At 37.3% G+C, this 18,944-nt stretch overlaps 1 protein-coding gene across 1 annotated transcript in view; it reads left to right on the top strand.

The window, feature by feature from the left end:
* The first annotated feature begins 5 nt into the window (after positions 1-5).
* Positions 6-18,944, top strand: part of LOC139944879 (tetraspanin-7-like) — a 37,808-nt gene continuing 18,869 nt past the window's right edge. Inside the window, exon 1 of the mRNA XM_071942029.1 lies at positions 6-219. Within this exon, the coding sequence (XP_071798130.1) occupies positions 142-219 (78 nt within the window). The 5' untranslated portion in view covers positions 6-141. The remainder of the gene's footprint in view (positions 220-18,944) is intronic.

Raw genomic sequence — 18,944 nt, forward strand, 5'->3', positions numbered from 1 at the left:
GTCGCGCCACGTTTGCAAGCAGCACAGCGTCTCTGAAAGTTGCTTCCGGGCTATCTGTTGCGGCGGGGTCCCACATATTGAGCGAAAAATTCAACCTTTGGGAACATTTTCACACGGAACAGACTGAACACAAGAGCTGATATGGCGAAGCAGATGCAGACCACGGCAGCAATGGCTATTGTCAAGCTACTTTTGACAATATTCAACTTGATTTTTTTGGTGAGTTTTTACAAACTAGTGTGTGCGCGGCTGTCTGTGTACACACGTACCGTATCGTAGTCGTTTTGGAGTTTCTTGTGGCTGTGACTACTTGTTTAGCATGGCGGTCTGCCAGGCACACAATTAATACTACAACTCTAGAACAGTATAATATTTTTGAATGAGACGTTTATTCTAAACCCCAGTAATGTTTAGGAGTAGTAGTACAGTCAGACGGTACTACTTTTTAGTGCTTGCACGTCACCTAGCCCCCCTCCCCCCGTGGATCTCCAGTTCTTCCATGGCCATGGAAGAACTGGAGATCCACGGGGGGGGGGGGGGGGGGGGGGGGGGGTAGGTGACGTGCACACACGGGGGGGGGGGGGGGGGGGGGTAGGTGACGTGCAAGCACTAAAAAGTGGAGGTTCAATCTTCTAAACTGAAGTGTATTATATTATTATAAACAATGAAGAGTTGGCCACAGAAGTGGGGCTAGGCGTTCTAAGATTCTTTAGGAGTAGTAGCAGGCAAGCAAGTCTTCACCTTGACCCCCCCTCCCCTGTGGATCTCCAGTTCTAAACTGCTAGGTATAAACATGGAGGAAGAAATAAAAACATGGATGAAGAGTTGGCCACAAAAGTGGGGCTAGGTAACTTGGATTTGGCTGCTTTAATATTCTCATTAATTAAAACTTAAGTATACATAATAATTTGTAATTTTTTTCAGTCCTTTGCCTCCTTCGTTATCTTGGAAATTTACTATTATATTTGCTACTCAAAAACTTGGTAGTTGAGTTACCTATATTTCTTCCTGTTTATCATTTTGTTGTGTGTGAAAACATTGTTGAATGTTGAAGTTGACTACACCAGCGTAGCACATCACAGAATATAGTTGCAATACAAAGTTAATGTTAGTTGCGACAACGTAACCCTCCTCCGTCGTCGGGAGGAGGGTTACGTTATCGCAACTACACAGGATACAACAGTTACAATGATTTTGTATGCATGGTCTGCCAAGTGTAGGTGTTGGACAAAGGGTAGCTAGTGCATGTCAAGTGACCTTTTTTGCAGTTTGCAAATTATGTTTCACTCTCGATCTGGGTTGTTTTTAGGGAAAGAAAACATAGACTGTTTATTCAAAGCTTTTTGTCACATAGACTGAAATTTTAAGCAGGGGGCTTCATACAAATAAAGTAAGTTGCAGTACAAGTAAAAAAATAAGCTAAAAAAACATTGCTCATTATAATATGAATATTAACATAAGGTGTAGAGGATGTTTTGTAAAATGTAATTGATGCAGTATTTGCTGCCAATGTTAAAAAGTCCTGAAATAATAGTCCTTTGTTCTCAGACATTGTGTCTGATGTTGTATTAAAAAAATGTAAGGAAATTAAATTGCAGTCTCTGACCACTTTTACAGTTCACTTACAAAGCAAAAACTTGTCAAAGTTCCTGACAGGTAGAACTTACATTAATAATAATATAGAAGTTTAGAACATCATTTATTATAGAGCATTAGTTTAGTGGCATGATATTCTTGGCTAAGTGGCTGTAGTCTGATTTAAAACTTTTTTGTTTTGCCCTATGGAACAATCTGAAAAAGTATAGTTTACCAAATATTTAAAAGTCTAATTATAAATCATAGACCATGCATAGTGTAGTGTAGGTAAGCCCTTGTATTCAATCAAAAGTTCCTCCTTACATGTATATCCCAAGAACAAGAACCAAATCTGAGGTACACTTTGCATTTATGTTTTAAAAGCAAAGGATTTGGCATGACAATTGCTGATTGAAATGCTGATAATAATATTGTCTACTCTATTGATGTACTTTGCACTTCCTTCCTTTCAAGTGATAGTGTTTGGGTCATCAGCTTTCTCAAAGAGCACTATTGTCTATGAGACCGAGAGGTCAAAAACAGACTCTCAATAACGACAGGCTCTCAGCAAATCCCCCCACCCACCCACGCACACACTCTTGCATTCTGTCTATGTCAACAATATTACTAAATTTTGTCAAACAATTAGAACAGAAACCTTTCTGTTGTTCTGGCAACACTAATTACCTTTTTGTCATCAGCTAGCCAGTGGGAGTGAAATGCAATTAGCTTTTAGATTTCACACCATGTCAATGTCAGTGAGATCTTCCACCGTGGTGAGAGTGACTGCATGGGAAAAAAATCATTAAAAATTCAAATAAACCAAAAAATGGTTAATGGACTGACGTTTCGACCTTATAGTGGCAGATGTTTTCTCAAATGTTTCCAAATTAAAACTTGAGTTAATTTATTTCAGATACAATTGATTTCTAAATTCAGACCTTCAATAGTTTTTTCATAATATATTTTGCAATGTTTTCAAATATAAATTACATTTTGTACAGAAAATACAGTCTAGAGCTGTGAAATACACATACTTTGTTTAGTAAAATATGATAATTATGAAAACAAAAATTATTTTACAAATTATACCGAATTGTATCTGAAAATAATTTGAAAATGACAGAAATTTTTTTAATCGATCATAGGCCTCCAATGTCTCATTTGACTTAAGTATTAAATTAAAATCAGGCAGAATTAAATGTCAACAATTTAACAAAGTGCATAATAGGTCTAATTGTTCTGAAGCAACATCAACTCTACATCTTTAGTCTTGAACTTATTAACAAATAATTTATCAGATACATGCAAATCTTCTCTTACACCAAACGTCTTTAAGCCATTGGACACTTTTGATAAACAGTGTTGCCCAAAGGCCCACACTTCGTGTATCACAACTTGCACAAAATAACAAACCTGTGAAAGTTAAGGCTCAATCGGTCATCGGATTCGGGACAAAATAACGGGAAAACCCACCCTTGTTTCCGCACGTTTCGCCGTGTCATGACGTTTAAAATAAATCCGTAATTCTCGATATCGAGAATTGATAATTTTTTATGTTTTCTCAAGAAGTAAAGCATTTCATGGAATAATATTTCAAGAGAAGTCTTTCACCAACTGTAAACCCTGTAAGTTATTTGTAAATCTGTGAACTTTTTGGGTTTTTTTTTCTGTTCGGAAAGTGTCCTATGACTTTAAATTAGTGCTTGCTTTTTAGTACAAGCACTGTAGGTTGTTAAATTGGTGACGTGAAAAAAGGTCCGGTCCGATCCGGTAATAGGGACTTTTCATTTTCGACGATGGATGGTTCTGCGACGGTAAAGATGACATTTTGCGTCATCTGCGCATGCGTCGGCTTTGAGGACGGTTGCCCTCAATTACTACGACAGTACTTGGGATGAATCTTCGTTGTGCTGAAAACGACAACGTTTAGCTGAACAACCGTCGCAGAACCATCCGTCGTCGAAAACGAAAAGTCCCTAATGTTTTAAGCAACAAGCCCTGTGGTCTTGTGGATGCCCCCCCCCCCACCCCAGGATTTGGTAAAAGGGTGTCAAAAACTTGGTGTCCAATTTCGTTTACATGACAGATAAAACAGGGTGTCTACATTTAAAATAGGGTGTCCAACAGACACCCAGACATCCCCCTGGCTACGTGTACATGTTACACTATGCATAGAAGACAAATCACATGTTTTTGTGGTCTCCATTTAGTGAGGTTCCGTTTTACTTGCTAACATCAGACCTGAAGGAAGTTGGCTGACCTACTTCTGCCTGGCAGCCAATCCTACCTTGTTATTCAGCTTCACAGTAATAACATCCAATACTTTAGGGAAGGGTACGTCAGAGAAGGGAAGTTTTTTATTAAAAAGTTTTTATTAATCCTCTTGCGGTAGATTCTTTTTCGTTTTACTTGATGATGTTTTAGATGTTTTCCGCAAATTGAGCAAATTAAAGGAAAACGGTTGTGCCATTTGGTGGGAATTGAGGGGGAATTTTTTTACACTTTTTTATAAACAGTACATGTATGACCTCCTGGCTTTTGGTAATTTTAAAAGAACAACATTACAATTATAAGTGAATAAATTTTTACAATCTACGTCTATTCAACATTTAAAAAATTCAGTATCTGACTACCCAGTGCCAGTCCTCAAAAATGTGTGTTTTATCTGTTGGTACTGTCATAGTTGAGAAATAAGCATTTGAAAATCAACTTTGATCACGGTTGCTTTATTTTGATTGCTGTGATTGAAATAAGCCTAATATGCACAAAATGCATGATCAAACATAATCTGTTGGGCACAATTTCAAGGGCTGCTTTAACCACTTCAGTATTGATTATTCTGAAAACATTTCCGTGCCCTAGCCCGGTACTATTTTTGGAAACTTTGGAGCTTCTCCAGAAATAATTTTTCTTTGAAAATACATTTATTCTTGCCCCAGTGAAACCCGACGTGATTAGGGCTAGACTTGACAAAGGAAATTCAACAAAGATTCCCATAATAAGCAGATTTGTTGTTGTTTTGTGAGGAAATATGAGAACTCTTAGAACCTTGACCGGAAGCCATGACCGGTAAATCTGCTATGGTATGCTGGAATTTTGGAAGCTCAGACTTACTCTTATCATGCCTCATTTGAGCTGTATAAAGTGATTAACAGTGGTGGCAGTCTGTCACTTCCTCTATGCTACATTGATAACAAAAGAGCAAAAAGGGATATTACACTATGTATCACTTCCAGTACCTTCTGCCCCTCTTTGCATAGTAAAAGTTTTAAATCTAAATTGTGGGTCTAATTAGCCCAAAACCGAACCTACACATGTCTTTAAGATGTGTTGTAAGATATATGGCTTGCATCAGAGGCAGGTGAATGTGACACAAATAAATACAGAAGCTTGAGTAAAGAACATGGAAGAATGAGTCATTTTGCCCAGCATGATCTTAAAGAGCTGCCCTTCTCGTCTCCTCTTTCTTGCCGCAAGATCTGGTCATATTTTGGTGACGTCAATGCTTACTTTCTCATCGGATCCATCACTTCATTATAAATTCATGTATGTACGTCTTGTAATGTAAGCAATGTAGGGAGTGAGAGGGTTTGGATGATGATTTGATGAACCAGCTGCCCCCCCTCAGCCCACCCTGCTTCATCGGCAACTACTTGTGATTCATTTTATTTATAAGCACACTTCTTTACTTTAATAACGATGTGTGGATGCTGTGAGAGGAAGGATTATGAATATTTACTTTATTTACACATTCACCCAATTTCTCCATGAGCCAGCCTGCCCACTCCCCCGCCAATGTTATCTGCTTAGGCTACAAGGTTTGAATTGAGCAATACATTCTTTAGACAGGGTATTAAAAAGAAAATGTCCACGTGAAAAGGTAATGCAAATGACATTGCAATCTCTTCTGCCTCCAGTGTATGGTCTTAGTAATGCCAAACTGCACGTATGCATCTTTGTGTTAGCATCACTGGTTTTGCAATTTTAATGTTTTTTTTTTTTAAATTGTCTTTAAAACCACGCACCCACCTACACAACATTACATGTAACCCAGCTTATGTACCCTATGTATTGACCCATGCACTTACATCATTCGCAGCGACCTTGCCTCGCTCACTATTTTTGGAGTCAAAGTGTGGGCGTGTAGATTCCACGTTGCCTAAAATTCGAGCTACAATGTACTTATTAGAAAAACGACATTGCCTCAGAAAATGGCTAAACAAAGATTTATATTGTGTTCATGATGTCGGGTGAAATGGGTGAATACATTGAAGAACAAAGTAATGACGCAAATAAAGCAGACAGTCTACATCAAGGCTCACAAAGCTCAGGAGTTTTTTGTGGCTTTCCCTGGCTTCCAGCATGCATCTTTGTGCCAAATGAAAACTTAATATGGACTTTTATTTTGTTTTATTTCTGTAGACCTGTGTAGTCACTCGTAGTTTTGAAAAGAAAAGTAAAATAGATTTCACTTATTTTTGGACCACTGGTTATTCCAAGCATTAGAATTATAATCACTTCAATAAATCACAATGGCTACCTTTATTGGTGATTTTTTAAATGCTGCAGTGCACTATGTATTTAAATCACTTTCTACTCAATATTGGACCCAACTCACTGCAATGCGAGTTGAACCCCTACCCACCTTTTTACTGTATTTGTTGAGTAGCTTCGTCTAATTGCATCTTTAAGGACATTGATGGATGCAGTGATGTGTGTCTTCAGAGAAGATAAAATTATTTATGGAACTTTTCGATGCATTTTAATTGCCCATAATGTGCACCCTTCCGTTAGATTAAGTTTTCACTTAAGAAGAGTTGCCATGATTTTATGCAAGACTCAATCAATAAATAAGGGGTTGTCATTGCCTTTTTATAGCCAGGTTGGTGAGATTTTCTGTACAATTTGGTGGTAAATGTAGAACTGCCAACTCTCTCTACATTACTAACTGCACAAAGGTCTCGGCAAATAAAGAAATCATTTTCCCTATTATGTTCAATGTTTACACACATGTACCTTTGTGTTTTGGAACTGAATGTACCTGTACAAAATCTGTGAAAATTTCATTAAAATAAGGTGGCCACGTTTTTGAGATTTGCCAAAAATCCATATACGAATAATATCCACACAAAATATTAGGAATACACAGTCTGAGGAGCGTTACTGACAGTAACACTTCAAAGATTCAATTTTGGAGGATAAAAAAGGATTTTTTTTTTCTTCTTTTCTTTGAAGTGCAATGATTCTCAAAATGCATTTTCCAGAGCTGATGAAAGCTTTTAAAAAGAGTTTATTACCATTAATTTTAAGAGTGGTCACTAAATGTACACCTTCCCTTTGTTAAACACTTGATGTTTGACATGTCATTTTATTTCACACTTCCACATGCTACGGTGATCTTCTAACAGAGCAATCAGTCAAGACAAGAATCCTAATCACAAGACAGTATCCTCTCTTGGTTTAAGTGTTGAGTGCCGAATGCCACAAATACATGTACATCGCTGTCAGGCATGTCAGGGGAACGATAAGACTGAACATTTTGATGCTAGCATGAGTATTTTATTATTGGTATACAATTATTTTGACTATACTTCTAAAAAATAAAAAAATATAAAAAATAAAAATAAAAATGTAAATGGATTTTAGAGTGGTGGCATTCTGTCCATTATTGTACCATGTACATTTGTATTACAAATGGACAAAAAGGGATATTATGAGTATGACTTCCAGGACCTTCTGTCCATCGTGGCTTTTCATAATATCGAAAGCTGATGTAAGCTTCTAACCAAGAGTTTATTACCATTAATTTTAAGACACCTTCCCCTTAATTAACACTCAATTTGCCATGTTATTTTATTTCACACTTCCACATGCTACGATGATCTTCTGACAGAGCAATCAGTCAAGACAACAATCCTAATCACAAGACAGTATCCTCTCTTGGATTGAGTTCTGAGTGTGGAATGCCACAAATACATCGCTGTCAGGCATGTCAGGGGAACAATAAGACTGAACATTTTGATGCTAGCATGAGTATTTTATTATTGGTATACAATTATTTTGACTAAACTTCTAAAAAAGAAGAAAAAAAAAAGAAAGAAAAGTAAACAGATTACAAAATGGTGGCATTCTGTCCATTCTTGTACCATGTATGCTACATTTGTATTACAAATGGACAAAAAAGGGATATTATGAGTATGACTTCCAGGACCTTCTGTCCCTCCTTGTATGGGTGGCTTTTCAAATAATACTGATAGCTGCTGTAGGCTTCTAACCAAGAGTTTATTATCATAACTTTTAAGAGTGATCCAGGCCTGATACTTCACGGAGGCAACGAAGGCGATTGCCTCCGTGTCCCCTGGTCATTGCCTTGGTGCCTTTGAAATGCCCTAGTACAAATTTGCAATTTCATCATAGGGTGCCCTTTACCAAGGAGAAAATGCCTTGGTGCCCTTGCCCTTTCAAAAACAAAGCATACAGGCCTGGTGATCACCAAACGTACACCTTCCCCTTAACAAACACTCGATGTTTGCATCTCATTTTATTTCACACTTCCACATGCTATGGTGATCTTCTGACAGAGCAATCAGTCAAGAATCTTAATCACAAGGCAGTTTCCTCTCTTGGATTGATCATTTAGTGCCGACTGCCACAAACATCGCTGTCAGGGAACGATTTACGCTGGACATTATGCATCCTGTTCAGTATTCATTACTTAATGCCAGTATTGAGTTATTTTTGACACTTATATCAAAAACAGACTAATACTTAAAGGATTGAGGTACTTTTTGTAAAACAAAACACAATGTCCACAGATTTATGTAAAAACTTACACAGTTTAAAAAAATGATATTAGAAGGCTTCCCTTAAAATATTGCGCGCTGTAGGTTTTGAAAAAAAATGAAAGCAATGTCATGAAAGTACGTTTTACATGCTAAAATAATTTTCGTCTTCAATGTATGAGACAACAAATTATTTTCATGACATTTTTTTACTCATTTCTCAAAAAACTACAGCACCTCAGTGAGTAATATTTTAAGGGAAGCTTTCAACCACCATTCTCTTCCAACTACCACGTGTAAGTTTAATGTAAATCTGTGGACATTCTGTTTTGTTTCCTACAAAAAAGTACACAGACCCTTTAAAAAGTAAACTGCTTACAGAGCCCCACACCTTTTTTTTGAACACAGCGTAGATATTTCCATCAGCATCCTTAAAAAACAGCAAGTCAAACAACATGTACTTGTAACACGAAATGAGGAAACATTGTAGAGGAAATAGCATACCACGCTCTCAGCTTTCAGGGTTGATGACATTTTTATCTGTAAGTAAAGAAGGCTTATTTTAAATGTATATTGACTCTCAGTACGGGTTTCGAGCTAAACACTCTACAGACATGGCGCTTATTCAATTTGTTGATAAAGTGTCCACTGCTTTAAATAATAAATTGAGCACTGTCGGTGTCTTTGTTGATCTTTCGGAAGCATTTGACACCATTGATCACTCCATTCTCCTTGACAAACTTGATTTCTACGGCATAAGAGGTGTTGCTCTCAAATGGCTTTCTTCGTATCTTGACAATAGACAACAGTTCACTTCTTTTAAAAATCACAACTCTCCTTGGCAAGAAATTCATCATGGCGTTCCACAGGGTTCTATTCTTGGCCCACTCCTCTTTCTACTCTATATTAATGATCTGCATTCTTCTTCTTCTCTTCTGTCTTTTACGCTCTTTGCAGATGACACAACTATTGCTTTCTCTGTCTCAAGGTTTTAGCCAGGATTTGGTAAAAGGGTGTCCAAATTTGCTGGAAATTTTAAAACTGGGTGTCCAAATTGTTCACCTACAATAAATTTACATGTAAATGACAGATGAAACAGGGTGTCCAAATTAAAAACAGGGTGTCCAAAAGACACCCAGACACACCTCTGGCTAACACTATGCTCTGACTCCAATCCGGCTAAATCCTTAAATATTATGAATGCCGAACTTCTTAAAGTCTCTTCCTGGTTTAAAGCCAACAAACTTTCCCTCAATGAACACAAAACTAAGTTCATGCTCTTCAGTAAATCCTCTCATCTCTCAGAAGATATTCCTATTCTTCGTATCGACAATAATCCTATCCTTCAAGTTCACTCCACTAACTTTCTAGGTGTCATTATTGATGATCAACTCTCCTGGTCTGAACACATCTCTTCCATTACTAAAACCATTTCCCGCAACACTGGTGTTATGTCTAGACTTCGTGCTTTTCTTCCTCCCAAATCTTTGGTATTATTTTATAATATCCTCATTCTGCCATATCTTAACTATTGTAATATCATCTGGGCACAAGTTTCTAAAAACAAACTCCATTCACTATTAACCACTCAAAAAAGGGCCATCGGGATAGGATATGCACCTTATCGCATCCCCGGGAGCACACCGCACCTCTTTTTGCACAGTTACACTCACTAGCACTTGCAGACATTAATAAACTTCATACGGGTATCTTCATGTACAAATTCACCCACAACCTTTTACCCACCTCCTTTCGTTCATTCTTTACCTTTGTCGGTGACACTCATGGGTACTCTACCAGAACACATAACAAATCACACCTTTATGTGCCATTCACCCGCTCATCATTCCACTTAAAAACACTTCGTTTCTTTGGGCCGCATCTTTGGAATGGTTTAAGCCAGTCGATTAGATCACAATCATCTGTGGGTCGATTTAAACGCGCCTATAAAAGAGCTCTCCTCTCCCAGTATTTGACATAGTTTGCCTTCTCACTCTCATTTAACTTTTGCCTAAGTCGTCAGCAAACGCTTTTTTATTTCTCGATTTCTTATTGTTATTATTGGTATTATTATTATTATTATTATTTTTATTATTATTATGATTATTATTATTATTGTTATTATTATTGTGCAATTAGTGTTCTCATCATTGTTGTCTTCATCATGTCTGTCTTTGTTCGTTTTGTCAGTCCGTTCGTTCTTGTCCCCGTTTATTGTCTGTCCCCAGCAGGCATCCCTACATAAGCCTCGGCTTCCAGATGATGCCTCCATACTCTATGTATTTATTTTTCTCACCCTCATTAAATAGCTTTGTTTATTGGTTATTCCTCAAAAACATTGTTTGTACTATGTTTTCATGAAGTATGGAAATAAATATCAATTTGAATGAATGAATGAACTTGTTTTATTGGGGGTGTTTATTGCAGTCATAAAGCAGTGTAATTGACACTCTTTGAATTGGATACATGTACAGTAGACCGTCATGGCGACATGGTCTGTTACAACTGCTACAGGCTAGTAAACACCACCTCTCAACTTGCCCGGTATGAGCTACTAAAAACTGTGCTGCACACTAAAATGCTCATTACTTATTCCATTCACATTGTGAACAAAACAGTTTTTGAAAGTGTTAATTTATTTTTGAGTGTTTGAGTGTAACTTTGTTTGCCTATATTATACTGGTTGTGATTGCTACCATTAATGCATCACTAAGTTAAACCTAGACTTGGCTACTTAACAAAAAGCTTCAGAGCAAGGCCTGTTAGACCTCGAGCCCTAAAGTGTCAGCTCTACATTGCCTCGTTCTTTATTAATAGCCAGTGTTGAGGTTCAAGTTTGCAATGGTTCCCCTTGGCTTCCTACAGACAAGGTCATGGTATTGTTTTGGGGTTATTAATATTAATCAGTTCACTCAGTAGGGTTTCCTGATGTCGTGCTCTGAAGGCAGACTCAGACTGCTTGTCAACAGGAAATGAGACTGGCAGAATTCTCAATGGTAATCAGAAGGTTTTCTTTGTCGAAAAGGGATCAGATTCAATTCTAACAGGTGTTTGACAGGTTTTGATTTGAATGTTGTTTTGTTTTCCCGAAGAAGCAATGTTTTTGAACATGGAGTGGTTGCCTTGACTTTTTCAGTGACTAGAGGCCTGATGAAATTTCACGGAGGCAATGAAGGCGATTGCCTCCATGCCCCGTAGCCATTGCCTTGGTGCCCTTGAAATGCCCCAGTAGAAATTAACAATTTCCTCATACATGTACATAGGTTGCCCTTTACTAGGGAGAAGATGCCTTTGTGCCCTTGGACGAGCCGGTGGCACCAGTTACAGCTTGTCATTTCACTAGTCTCCTACTTTTCCACAAAGTCCATACTTTATATTAAACAGGGATGCTTTTCAACACTGTACATGTCAGCTGGACCACTCGCAGGAATTTCTAACTCGTCTCAGGTGTTTTCACCAACATTTGGCCAAAAGACCACTTTTTGTAACATTGAAAATGCATGCTACATTACATGTAAGTACATGTACATAGAATATAGGATTACAAAATTCATGTGTTTGTCCATCATCATACTTATTCGCAATCCTTCAAAATGACACTTGCGCAAAGCAATGCACGCCATTTTTGGGGATAGCGTTGTATGCAATTTGGAAATATTTAACCATTATGTTGCTTGGCTTGATCTGTTTTTTATGCATTATATTAAAATGCATTACGGACCGACGGATTTCCGACTAGGATTGAAAAGTGATGTTAATTAAGAATTTTAATTATTCGCTGACTGTGGTTTGGAAATCTAGAATTTCAAATAACCTCCATCAACGACAACAGTTTTTTGGGGGTTTAACAACAGGCATGATATTCTTCCTACCTAAATCTGATATCTGTTTTATTTGCCCTTTGGGAAAAACCAGAAATTGTTTTAATAAATAGCCTGAAAATCTATTAATAGTACTGTACTTCTAGGTCCAGCCATACTCAATTGTCAGGTTTTCCTTGAACCAAATACCATGCACAGTTTAATCATTTGAAATCATTCAACTGTGCATTCCTTCTCTTTGCTTGGAAAAAACTAAACAAATATTGACATAAAGTGAAAGGACAAAGAATGTCAATCGTGATACACATTTAAGATTTTATATTTGTCCTGGTTGATGTGTTTATGTTTTTTATTTTACTCATATTATTATTGTATTGTGTTCTATGCATTCATTACAATCAAATGTCAACGATACACGTTTACATTTGAATACAGTACCTGGGTACTGGGTGACTGGGTACTGAATAACACATGGCATGAACTCGTTCCTTAGGTTACAGCTCCATGGTTCTACCTCCATGATTATGGCAAGCAACTTCGCATCTATTTGATCTAAATTTCAAGCAATGTTTTTTTAATGAACCTTACAAATGTCAGCAGGCCTGTATGATTCATTGTTGAAAGGGCAAGGGCACCAAGGCATTTTCTTCTTTGTAAAGGGCACCCAATAAGGAAATTGTAAATTTATCCCAGGGGTTCATTTATTGCCTACATGTACATTTGTGCGTTGTTGCCATGAAGTTTCATCCAGGCCTGCGTCATCAGTACAAGCCTCTATGTATGCACTGTACTGTATCTCTTGATTCTTGCTATCAAAACTATGGCTTTGAAGAAATGCAGTAGTTCGGTCTGTATGATTGAGAGTTCTTTAATAAATGATATTTTTGAGTGGTTGACTTTGATGCCATTGATCCGTGTAGTCAATCCGTCGGCATGAGAACAGCGATCCTGTGCATAAAAGCGTGAATAAATCATGAATGTGTGCACTGCACAGCGATGACTACATTTATGTCGTCGCTGAAGCAGTGCAGTCTATTTGAAGATTATGAAAAAGGTGGAGACTGTCTATAGATGCACCATGGAAGTAGTTTGTCAGGCAGAGGTATTAACATCAGTAGGTCAGGCCTGGAATTCCATCTTTGAACTTGGCTATTTCTCATTTTGCAAAGGGCACTTCTATTGGAAAATATTTTGAAGGGCACCAAGGCCAGGACCAGGGGCAATGGAGACCATGAACTCCGTACCATTCAACATCATCTCTGATGGGTTTCATGCCCATTTTTCACTAATCAGAAAATGGTTTAAAAGCAGTATTTGCTGCTTAATCAGCTTTATGAAACTTGACCTAGGGCCTCAATTCCTAGAGCTTTTTGTTTGTAACAAATTTATGGTATTAAGCAATTATGATTTTAGTTCACCTGTCAGAGATGGTGACATTACATTGTAGATACGAACGTGGGTGTGTCTGCTGGGGGTGTGTCTGCACTGAAATTTGTACACTATTTCATAATTCCAAATAATTCTTTAAATGCACTGAACATGTATGGTAATTGTCAAAGACCAGTCTTCTTACTTGGTGTATCCCAACTAGTATAAGTGTGACCGGTTTAAATGAAAGATTTTAAAGTGGAAACATATCTTAGTTCTCTGGCCTCTGGGCTTTATTCATAATCTGTCGGAGAAGAACAAGAAGTTGACAGTTGTTATTCTCCCGACATCAAAGTATAGAATCCAATAATATTAAATGAGAAACAATAACATGGCAATAAAATAAACGTTAATATATACAGTGCTTATGCCTACGAGTTATTCAAGGAATAAGGCAACTATAAATCCACAAACAGGGCGGGTTTCTCTCAGCCCCGGAATTAAACAATTAGAAAAAGACACATCGCTAGAAAATGTACATTAATGTCTAAGCGATTACTAACTAAGGCCATCAAATAACGATTGTAGTTGGATGGCATCATTAAAGAAAGAAATAATACAAAACAGTATTTCCTCTGGCAGGTTCCCGCCAAAACCTTCATGGCGTCCGCCATCTTGGAAAAGCCCAAATATTCAATTAAATAAACCTTGCAAACTGTGCAAAATATACCTAAAGAAATATTACTCAAGAGCTCAACTATCTCTTTCTAATAACTCAAACTCATGTATAATAAATAAAGAAAGGTTAATGAAACTAAGTTCTGAAAAAGGGCGGAACTCCTGATTGCCGAATCTCAATTCTGAATCTTGCCAAAACAACATTAAAAAGTGGCTATAAATCTAAGCAAAATGTATAAAACAAGTATAAATGCAAGGTATTGTATGAAGGTAAATGCAATTTATGATAAAGGGGAAATGTGAAATAAATAAAGAGAAAAGATCATTACCTGTCGGAGAAGAACAAGAAGTTGACAGTTGTTATTCTCCCGACATCAAAGTATAGAATGACCCGAATTGATAAATTTGAAAATAAAGCCACCGCTGGGGGCGCTTGAACCGGGGTTTATAGTGTGAATAAATGAATATATTAAGTCAACAAAGAAGCATAAAAAATACGTTTTACACACGTTTTTCTGCCCGTCACATAAGCATAAAATAACAAGCCTGTGAAAATTTGTTGCGAGTTGTGAGAAAATGATGAAAGGAAAAACACCTACATGTATGTTGGACGAATTTGTGTGCTTTCAGATAGGAATAAAAGACTTCTGGCTTGAAGACTTATATTATTTTAGTGAGAAATTGTCTGATTGTCTCTTTCTCAAAATCTATGCTACTTCAGTGGGAGCCGTTTCTCACAATGTTTATCAACAGCTCCCCAATGCTCGTTACCAAGTCAGTTTTAAATTAATAATTTGTTTTGAGTAATTACCAAACAAGTACCTTCCCTTTAAGCAAAATATTAAAGTAGGTGAAAAGGAACCAACACAAAGACACATTTTTTTATTATTTATTAAATCCATGAAAGGATGACCTGATGTATTCCACAAAGGTTTCCCTTCAGTTCAGTGGTTTGTGAAAAGGTATTGGCAATTATACAATTCGACAACAAATTTTATCTGCACACCTTGAAAGGTAACTGTGCGTGTAGGCGTTTACTTGGCCATATGATAAAAGAGAAGAGTTTATAAATGAAATAATTTGCTTACCTGACATTCGAGCCCAGTTTTTTTCAAAAGACTGTATTGTTATATTGTACGCATACACTGTATTCAGGCATTACTGTACAATATACTAACAAGTGAATTTTTTTTGAAATTCTGTGCTCCACTAGCCTTTTCAGTGTTCACATGCAAACGATATTAGTTTACTAAAAAACATGGTCTTCATTTATTCTTTGAGGTTCCAAAATAGTATTAATAATAATAAAAACGTATACAAGTTGCTACATATAAAAAGAATAGAGAGCCTAAAAACCCATATTTATAGGATTTAAAAAACCAAACGGTTCCAAATACCAGAGGTTTGCCTAAAGGAAACCTACTGCAGTTCCCTTGCTTTATGCATTACAGCTTCTCTAATGGTTCTCATTTTCTCCCAATGCCCACACAGAATGAATGCCAATAAGCTGGCTTCTAATGTAAGTTTGTCTCACTTTGTTGATTTTCCCTCGTCATTAATTCAGCCGAATCTTACGATGACCTTTCACTCAAGAGGAACCGGCGCTTATCCTAGTCCTCGTTTCCTTGATGGGTATTCACAAGGATTTCTCAAGGACTACAGATGAGCAAGCCACAGGTCTCACTCTCTGTTGTTTCTTAACCCCTGGAGGAATATGAGATGCTCTTTAAAGGCACTGGGGTCGATTTAAAGGCACTGTACACGGTTGGTAATTGTCAAAGACCAGTGTTCTCACTTGGCGTATCGGCGAATCCCATCGTACGCATAAAATAACCAGCCTGTGAAAACTTGAGCACAATCTTGGTCTTCGAAGTTGCGAGAAAATGATGAAAGGAAAAACACCTCTGTTGGATGAATTTGTGTTCTTTCACATAGAAATAAAAGACTTCTGGCTTGAAGACGTTTTTAATTTAGTGAGAAATTGTCTCTTTCTCAAAATCTATGTTACTTCAGAGGGAGCCGTTTCCCACAATGTTTTATACTATCAACAGCTCTCCCATGCTGGTTACCAAGTCAGTTTTAAAGTTATTATTTGTTTTGAGTAACATGCACTTGTGCCTTCCCTTTAAGCGCGATTTCACAAAGAGATAGGAGTTAGTCCTAGCTTAGGACTACATGTAGTCCTAGCAGATAAAACAAACTTCAGGCTATAATAATAATAACTTTCAATTTATATAGCGCCTTATAACTAACACTTAATTCTCTAAGCGCTTTACATTAGTGCCCTGGTCATAGGGCCAATAACATCCCTTTTTAATGTTTCTCAGCTCCCTTGGGAGCATACAACCTGGGCAACAGTTTATATCGCTCCAAAGGCTTTTTCATTCACAATATCAACCTCTACCCTCGCAGGTACCCATTTATTCCCCTGGGTGAAGAGAAGCAATTATAGTAAAGTATCTTGCTCAAGGACACAAGTGTCACGACCGGGATTCAAACCCACACTGCGGTGAAAACGCACCAGAACTTGAATTCGATGCTCTTAACCACTCGGCCATGACACTCTACAGGGTAGTCCTAAGTTAGGATGAGTAACTCCTTCTAACTGGAGATAAAACTAATATTTAAACTCTTCTTGAAATCCCTCCCTGGACACATTTTTTGGTAATTGTCAGAGATCAGTATTCTCACTTGATGTATCCCAACATGCATAAAATAACAAACCTGTGAATTTTGTTTTACTCAATTGGTCTCCGCAGTAGCCAGAGAATAATGAAAGAAAAAACACCCATGTTACTCAAATGCCCGAAAAAGGCTTCAGTCCTGAAGTCTTTTAATATTTGAGTGAAAAATTACATCTTGTTTTATACTATCAATGTTTTATACCATCAACAGCTCTTCATTGCTCGGTACCAAGTAAGATTTTATGCTAACAATTATTTTGAGTAATTACCAAAAAGTGTCCAGTGCCTTTAAAACAAACCTGCCCTCAGCACTCTTCATTTTCCAGGTTTTCTCTCATGAATTCTCAATTGGTACCAATGGGTAATGCCACTAAAAAAAAAAAAGAAAAAAAAAAACTCTCTGCATGTTCAGTGAGTGAGAGTTTTTTTGCCCTGGAGGAATCCTTAGATGTCCTTAATAAGTCAACCTGCAGCATCTTCCTCCCCTTGCTAGATTATTTTCATCCTTTCTGCTCTCATGAATATCTGCAAGGAGTCTTGACACGCTCCTTAAAGGGGGGTACTTAACATTAATATTCATTTACAGATGTGAAGCATATTGAGTAACATGTAAATATACAAAATGTATTATCTAAAATCATAGGAGGTGCCGCTGTCCAACCGTTTTCTTAATTTCGAAAAGGGCAATACTGTTTGAAAAATTTAAAGTCTATTCTGAGAATTTTTTGAAGGGACACAAAGGCCAATACCAGGGGCAACAGAGACCATGGCCTTCATTGCCTCTGTATAATTCCAAGGGCAGATCTCTCTCTCCTGCGCCAGGAGTGTGTTTCAGACAGACATTATATATGGCCACTATTATTATTATTAATAAGAGAAAGATTAAAGCCATTATACACTTTCGGTAAACAGTATTGTCCAAGTCCCACACTTCGTGTATCACAACTTATATATAAAATAACAATCCTGTGGAAATTTAGGCTCAATCGGACATCGGAGTCGGGAGAAAATAACGGGAAAACCCACTCCTGTTTTCGCGCGTTTCGCCGTGTCATGACATGTGTTTATAACAAATCCGTAATTCTCGTTAACGAGAATTTATATTGTTTTACCGTTTTCTCAAAAAGTAAAGCATTTCATGGACTAATATTTCAAGAGAAGTCTTTCACCATTACCTTCTGTAAACCCTGTAAATTATTTGTAAATCTGTGAACTTTTTTTTTTTTCTGTACCGAAAGGGTCCAATGGCTTTAAGGTGTCCAAAAGGGGTGTCAAATATTCAGAGGCCCTCTCTGATGCATACACGTACCATCAAATTTTGTGTACAGTAATTGTCAAAGACCAGTCTTCTCACTTGCTGTATCTCAACATATGCATAAAATAACAAACCTGTGAAAATTTGAGCTGGATTGATCGTCTGAGTTGTGAGATAACTATGAAAGAAAAGACACCCTTGTCACACAAATTTGTGTGCTTTCAGACGCTTGATTTCGAGACCTGAAAATCAAATTCTGATGTCTCGAAATCAAATACAAATATTTTAGTGGAAAATTACTTCTTTCTCGAAAACACTGTTACTTCGGAGGGAGCCGTTTCTCACAATGTTTTAGACTATCAACAGCTCTCCATTGCTTGTTACAAGTAAGTTTTAATGCTTACAAAAATAACAGTTATTTTGAGTAATTATCAATAGTGTCCAGTGCCTTTAAGGCAACATACCACATCCTTCATTACTCCCTCGCAATCTCCCTGAGCCATGACTACCCTGTAGGGAGGAGAGTGTCGTCTATTGTCTCTCGTGCTGTTAACTTGCTATTAATGCTGATTAGAGTAATGCAATGGGGCGGTAAGCTCTACCCTTGCCCAATTAATGCAGGATAGAATTAAGGGCCTTGGTTGAGTGTTAACAAGCCTGCGTCATTTAATATGTAGGTGAGTTTCAAAACTCTCAGGAAACTAGACACATAATCATTAAAGGGTATTGGTACCTTTTGTTGATAGAGTTTTTGGGCCATGAAGACACAACTATTGAG

This window comes from Asterias amurensis, chromosome 12 (assembly GCF_032118995.1).
Source record: "Asterias amurensis chromosome 12, ASM3211899v1".
Lineage (NCBI taxonomy): Eukaryota > Metazoa > Echinodermata > Asteroidea > Forcipulatida > Asteriidae > Asterias > Asterias amurensis.